This window comes from Gigantopelta aegis, chromosome 14 (genome assembly GCF_016097555.1).
Source record: "Gigantopelta aegis isolate Gae_Host chromosome 14, Gae_host_genome, whole genome shotgun sequence".
In the NCBI taxonomy this organism is placed as follows: Eukaryota; Metazoa; Mollusca; class Gastropoda; order Neomphalida; family Peltospiridae; genus Gigantopelta; species Gigantopelta aegis.
The window spans coordinates 9,921,549-9,929,527 of NC_054712.1; the positions used below are offsets into that span (position 1 = coordinate 9,921,549).

General features: G+C 40.6%; 1 protein-coding gene across 1 annotated transcript in view; it reads right to left on the bottom strand.

The window, feature by feature from the left end:
- The window catches only part of LOC121389031 (GTP-binding protein GEM-like), an 11,668-nt gene extending 9,692 nt beyond the window's left edge, over positions 1-1,976 (bottom strand). The window contains exon 1 of the mRNA XM_041520628.1: positions 1,015-1,976. Coding sequence (XP_041376562.1) covers positions 1,015-1,519 — 505 coding nt within the window. The 5' untranslated portion in view covers positions 1,520-1,976. The remainder of the gene's footprint in view (positions 1-1,014) is intronic.
- Positions 1,977-7,979: the final 6,003 nt, after the last annotated feature.

Sequence of the window (7,979 nt, forward strand, 5' to 3'; positions counted from 1 at the left end):
AGCAGTTTTACATCCCAGACATGTTCAGCTCAGTGGTCATGGATGAAATAAAGTTGTATACATTTTTTTTTGTCAGAGGAAAACGTTTCCACACACCCCCCCAGCCCCCCACCCCCCCCCCCCCCCCCCCCCCCCCCCCCCCCCCCCCCCCCCCCCCCCCCCCCCCCCCCCCCCCCCCCCCCCCCCCCCCCCCAACAATCACCAAGGTTTGTGTCACATTTAATACTAATGGCAGGATTGGTATTACAGGATTACAGTGCTATTAAAAGTTACCCTGTTGTTTGGTATGGTGCCACCTATAAAGACATACCTTGAAGTGAAAACAATTTTTGAAGGGAGTGATTAATTGGGAATGGGAACTATTTTAACGTGCCCACATCCTTACGGTTCGGGCACGCCCACCATGGATTCGGGTACTGGCATAGCCAGTCCACGATTCCATGGCGAGTGTGATTAATTGCCTCCCTAACCTAGATTATGGGGGTGAAATTGAGACACTAAAATATTGATACCATATACATTCATACGCTAAGAGGAGTAAGAATTGCTGTCATTAAACTAGTCTCAGGGGAGCTGTGGGGAGCGATGGGGAGCGTGAGTGATAGCTCTTTTTAAACGGCAACGTCTGTAAAATGATGCATTTATCACCCAGGAGGCGGGACGTAGCCCAGTGGTAAAGCACAAGCTTTGTCTAAGATCGATTCCCGTCAGTGAGCCCATTGGGCTATTTCTCGTTCCAGCCACTGCACCACAACTGGTTTATCAAAGGCCGTGGTATGCACTATCCTGTCTGTTGGATGGTGCATACAAAAGATCCCTTGCTACAGATAAAAAATGTAGCGGGTTTCCTCTCTGAGATTAATTATAATGTCAGAACTACCAAATGTTTGACATCCAATAGGCGATGATCAATAAATCAATGTGATCTAGTGGTGTCGTTAAACAAAACAAACTTTACATTTTTTATCACTCAGACACCAATACAATTAAAAACATCATTTAAAAAAAACTTACAACTGTTGGAAGCTAAATACTCCGACGTCATCATCTGTCTACGGAGGGACGTCTTGCCGACCTCGTTGGTGCCGAGAATGGCCACGCGAAAGTAGGACGGCGCCGTGGACGAACTGGAGCTGTTGCAAACGCTTTCCGCCGACGTGATGCTGAGCGTCCGCTGTCGCTCCACGCAGTCGGTGACGGTGTTTCCAGACGACATCAAACTGTTGATGCTCATCTTGCGGACGGTGTCGCCGTGGTTGACCAGACCCTTCGACGTCTTCTTGAAGGACCGCACCCGGCACAGATCGTAGTCCGGGATGGAGAGCTGCGATATGACGTCAGGGAGGGACAGATATATCGGGCAATTGGGCATGCTGTTCGTCCTGGGTCGGGCGTCCGCAGGATTCTTAGCGCTGCTACTCTTCTTGAAGGATCCAGATCTCGAGTGGGGGGCGGAAACCGAGTGCCTCTGGTTACCCCCCGACACCGTCAGGTGGTGCTGGTCAACTATGGACCTCATGCTGCACGGGTGGATGAATCTTCACAAGTGGGTGAATCTTCACGGGTGGATGATTTATCACAGATGAATTACTGTCACTGTTCCTCTTACGCCGTCGCAGAACAGCCTGAGTGTAATAAAGTTCTGTTCTGTTCTGTTCTGAATGAATCGTCACGATGGATAAACATTCACAAATCAGTGAATCTTAACGCACGAATGAACCCACACGAACGGATGAATCCTTACGGATGAAGAAATTACCACGGACGAATGAATTTTTACGGACGAATGAACCGCCACGGATGGATAAATCTTCACCGGTTGGTAAGTATTTTTGGGCGGATAAAAAATAAATAAAACACTTTCCTTTTCTTATATAATTAAAACTATAAATATATACTTTAACCTATAAATATTACGTCAGATCTTGTCTCAAACTTCCAACAATGCGTCCTGCACGGCCTACCGTAAAGCTTGTGTAAGCGTCAACCACAGATCAATTTGCCGTATCGACGAATCTCCGCCGCTCTTATAGTACAAACCACGTGGCTCACGGAATAACGGAACGGCGTGTCAGCCAATCGAAAAACCCGTGACGTGCGCAAGCGTTGAAACAACGTGCACACCATGCGTTAAATTGTAATACGTGAACTATTAGCGGTGTGTCACGACCGAAAGAATGAAAGACGATAATTTTAAAAAATAAGTCTGTGTGTGTGTTTGAAGGCAATTTAAGAAGCTATGGTTGACGTCCTCTGAGGTTTGCTGGCGACATGCGATGCAGGAATTAATCGAAGGGAAGTTGCGACACATTTGGTTTTGGTTGGTAACACGGTAAACTGAGAATTAGTTATGTGTGACATAACGCATTTACTACACGCCTAAGTCGAGATCGAGAGAGAGAGAGAGAGAGAGAGAGAGAGAGAGAGAGAGAGAGAGAGAGAGAGAGAGAGAGAGAGAGAGAGAGAGAGAGAGAGAGAGAGACAGAAGAGGCAGAGACGGAGAAAAAGAGAGTAATAAATAGAGAGAGAGAGAGAGAGAGAGAGAGAGAGAGAGAGAGAGACACACACACACACAGAGACACACACAGAGAGAGAGAGAGAGAGAGAGAGAGAGAGAGAGAGAGAGAGAGAGAGAGGCACACACACACACACAGAGACACAGAGACAGAGAGAGAGTTTCGCAAACACACCCTTATTGAACATTACGGAAGTTCACGACACCACTACAGCACATTGATTTATTAATCATCGGCTATTGGATGTCAAACACCTGGTCATTTTGACTCGGTCATAGCGAGGAAACCTGCTAAAAAAAAATGTACATTACGGATACCGATAGCTAATCATATCGGTAACAGTTGGTTCTAATCGTTTAGCTAGTTTCACAGATCGGTTAAGTTAATGGAGGCATTTATTGAAGAGTTCACCACGACTGGTATATCAAAAGCCGTGGTATGTGCTATCCTGTCTGTGAGATGGTGCATATAAAAGATCCCATGCTGCTAATCGGAAAGAGTAGCCTATGAAGTGGCGACAGCGGGTTTCCTCTCAATATCTGTGTGGTCCTTAACCATATGTCTGACGCCATATAACAGTAATTAAAATGTGATGAGTGCGTCGTTAAATAAAACATTTCTTTCTTTATTGAAGAGTTATTATTATTATTTTTTAATTACATATTAGCCACAAAATGTATTGCAGACACGAATAGCATAATGAAATTCATGCAACTTACAATGGTCCTTTTAATATAACTTGTATAATTGTAACCTTCTTTTTTTTGGTGGGAGTGGGGGAGACGATAGGGGAAAATCACAGCCTTGTAAGTTGTCACCCCTTCTTGAACAGAACCCTTACAATTATCCTGAATACGCTAACTACTGAATTTTAATTGAGAGAGGTAGATCAAATGTAGAGTTAGACAAATCAGTTCAATGTGATAAAACATCGCTCTAGGCACCTGAAATAATAGCTTCTACACATTTTGATGTATACTACACCTGTATACATTTTACTGTATAAATAAATGGTGCCGTGCATCACACACAAAAAAAACTATTTCACTAAACATAATTTACTTATATGTAGCAGGCCTTTTAATCGTAAAAAATATCGGTTATATCTTGTTTGAAAATAAATAAATAAAAATAAATAAAAATAAATAAAATTAAATAAAATTAAATAAAATTAATTAAATTAAATGCATAAATTAATAATACAAATACAAATATAAATAAATAAGTAAACAGACAAATAAATAAATAAATAAACAAACATACAAACAAACATAAATTAAAAATGCATAGTGAATAATCTTTTTTTTTTTTTTTAAATAAATAAATAAAACCACACCAAGAGAAATAATAAGATAATAATTGCATTGAATGTGTGATACAGGATGTAACAAATTCATTAAAGTAACTGTTAAACAAACCACCAAAACATTAAGCCCAAAACTCAAGTTTTTTTAATCTAGCCCATCACCTTCACCTGTGAAATAAAATATATTGGAAAAATTTTCTATAAACATATTTATAAACAATTCAATATGAAGCTTCCTAATATAGTGTGTTTGCACGTGTATGTGTATGTGCACGTGCATATGTGTTCGAGTGTGCGTGTGCCGTGTGCGTATGCGTGTGTGTATGTATGTATGTGTATGTGTGTGTATGTATATGTATGTATGTATATGTGTGTATGTGTGTATGTATGTGTGTGTGTATGTCTGTATGTATGTGTGTGTGTATGTGTGTGCGCGTGTGTATGTGTGTGTGTGTGTGTGTGTGTGTGTGTGATTATGTATGTACATGTGTGTGTTAGGTGGGTGGGGGTGGGGTGGTTTGGTTGCACATGCGCGCATGTATGTAATTATAAAATGTTTTACGATACATTATAGCAATTTTAATCTTTCGTGCTATTTTCTTCACACTGTTTATTCCCATTATGTCCATTAAGAATGTAATTACTCAAAATGGAAGCAAATCTACTTTTTATATTAGAAATTCAAACGAAAGACAGATTATTATTTCAATAAAAATTAAAATATATGATCCTAATTGGAAAACTAATACTCCCAACTGGGTTTACACTTTTCAAATTATTTAACACGGTAACACCCTTTTCTATTAATTAGCTTTAAGTATTTTCAGTCGACTATTTTCTTCTTATTAATTTCTTTTTATCGTTGAAGTTATGACAATTTAATCGAAAAATGCAAAACAATAAACTTCGAAGCAATTTCCGTATGTTAATGCAATTAGGAACTCCACGCAAAAGGGTACCCCACGGAATAAGGTCTTTGCGCCTTATTAATTGGGTACGTGACTTTATCAGAAACATGGCGGTTCACGCGATATGCGACCTGGTTTCTCTTCTGGTCACCAACTGTACTTTCTCGAGAACTAATCAACGACAAATGTCAATTGGCTGCGGGGCTGTCTTGCAACGAGGCCGCAGGGCACTTCTCAAAAGATAAAATATTCTTCGTCAAATGTCAAAACCCTGTCGACAAGTTGCGCTCACACCGAGACTCACACCTCATCTCTCTCTACCTTTGGAGTCTTTCCAAATGTGACAGTTAATTTGTTCCTCTTTGACATTTAGCCGTAATAGATGCGAACAACATTTAAAGATTTCTTTCTTTTTTGCCTCTCATAAAATCAAGAGAACCCAATTTCCGAAGCATCCAAGGCACTCAGTTTAATTGAAATTGAAGAGGCAGTATTTGTATTTAATGGCATTGTATGCGGAGCTAACCTCCTATGCGTGTGTTTTGTAAGACAGGGAAGCCAGTAAAACCTTATAAAGGTCACATATTTATCTGTCTTGTATTCTCGTTACAAGTGGACACTTAATGCGCAAAAAACAACAAAGAGTCACGACTTGACACGTAGTAGTTCCCGTAGATCAATGCACAAATCAATTGAGCGTATCGTGCAGTCTTAATTTTATCGTTTATTTTTCTTCTTCAAAATATGGGTTACTATGTTATAGCTTCAACAGGGCCCACGGAGTATATAGAAAGCACATATGTGGGTGGGTGCGGGGAGGGTGGGGTGGGGGGTAGAGTAGGGGTGGACATTGTCAATCCGATGGTCCGGGAGAGGGATATTTCAGGACCCAAAGGACCCGGATCTATACGAGGTGGTTCTAAAAAAATCTTGAATTTCAGATGTTCAAATATGGCATTTTCAGGATAGTGATCATAATAACAGGGAACAGTGAGGTGACCCCTGATATCATCACCATCAACTCCACAACTAACGCAACCGCCGTCACCAAGCCACCACCATCATCATCACTACTACTACCATCAGCACCATTATCATCATCATCATCATCATCATCATCATCATCACTAGCATAATCATCATCATTATTATCATCACTACTACTACCATCAACACCATTATCATCAGCATCATCATCATCACTAGCATAATCATCATCATCATCATCATCACTACCATTACCATCAGCACCATTATCATCATCATCATCATCACTAGCATCATCATCATCATCATCATCATCATCACTACCATTACCATCAGCACCATTATCATCATCATCATCATCACTAGCATCATCATCATCATCATCATCATCATCACTACCATTACCATCAGCACCATTATCATCATCATCATCATCATCACTAGCATCATCATCATCATCACTACTACCATCAGCACCATTATCATCATCATCATCATCATCATCATCACTAGCATAATAATCATCATCATCACTACCACTACCAGCACCATCATCATCATCATCATCACCACCATCATAATCATCATCATTATCATCATCATCATCACCACCACTATCATCATCGTCATCATCATCACTAGCATAATCATCATCATCATCATCATCACTAGCATCATCATCATCATCATCATCATCACTACCATTACCATCAGCACCGTTATCATCATCATCATCATCATCACTAGCATCATCATCATCATCACTACTACCATCAGCACCATTATCATCATCATCATCATCATCACTAGCATCATCATCATCATCACTACTACCATCAGCACCATTATCATCATCATCATCATCATCACTAGCATCATCATCATCATCACTACTACCATCAGCACCATTATCATCATCATCATCATCATCACTAGCATCATCATCATCATCACTACTACCATCAGCACCATTATCATCATCATCATCATCATCACTAGCATCATCATCATCATCACTACTACCATCAGCACCATTATCATCATCATCATCATCATCATCATCACTAGCATAATAATCATCATCATCACTACCACTACCAGCACCATCATCATCATCATCATCACCACCATCATAATCATCATCATTATCATCATCATCATCACCACCACTATCATCATCGTCATCATCATTACCATCATCATCGTCATCATCACCATCGTCATCACCACCATCATCATCACCATTGTCATCATCACCACTATTATCATCATCACCATCAATGACAACATCACCATCAACACCACCATCATCACCAACATCATCACCATCGTCGTCGTCATCGTCATCATCATAAACTTTATCATCATCGCCTTCTTCATTATCATCATCATCTCCATACTCTTCCTAATCCTTATCATCACCGCCAAGACCACCACAATCTCCACAACCGCCGAAACGACAACGACAACCACGACCACCATTAAGTTGTTGATGTTTTCACAGTGAAAAAGTCAGTCATTAATCGAAACCATCTACTCATTCGTATTTCGTTCGTTCGTTCATAAGTTACGGTTTTGTTTTCCCGATCTTCACAATCATCATTCTGGCGCGAGAAGGTTGGAAGGTGAAAAACATCGCAATTAATTAGGACGTACGACAGACGAAATTAACCGAATTTGAGGAACGTCAGTCAGGACTCTAAACACAGAATATTGAATAGTTGGGAATCCCGATGTCGGACAGAAAGAGACCAAATCGTTAGACGCAAGAAGACTTAGAAGATCGATACCTATGTATGTACACATCAAGGTTGTAAATAAAGAAACGGAAAGGAATCGTTTTGTAATGACAACTCAGAACACTTTAAACTAAGGTTATTTGGTGTGTGACAAATATTTCGATACTCTGGAATGAGAGAGAGAGAGAGAGAGAGAGAGAGAGAGAGAGAGAGAGAGAGAGAGAGAGAGAGAGAGAGAGAGAGAGAGAGAGAGAGAGAGAGAGAGAGAGAGAGAGAGAGAGAGAGAGAGAGAGAGAGAGAGAGAGAGAGAGAGCTGCCAGCACACTACATATTCCTACCCACGAAGCAGCAAGTGATCGTTTACATGACTTTCCCCAAGACAGTACGTACCACGGCCTTTCGTGTACCAGTCGTGGGGCACTGGTTGGGACAGGAAAACCCGCCTAAAATACGTTTACAGAATTGTAAATGTAGGATCTCGTGACTATTTGCTTTGTTAAAACCCCAAACTTCACAGTTATAA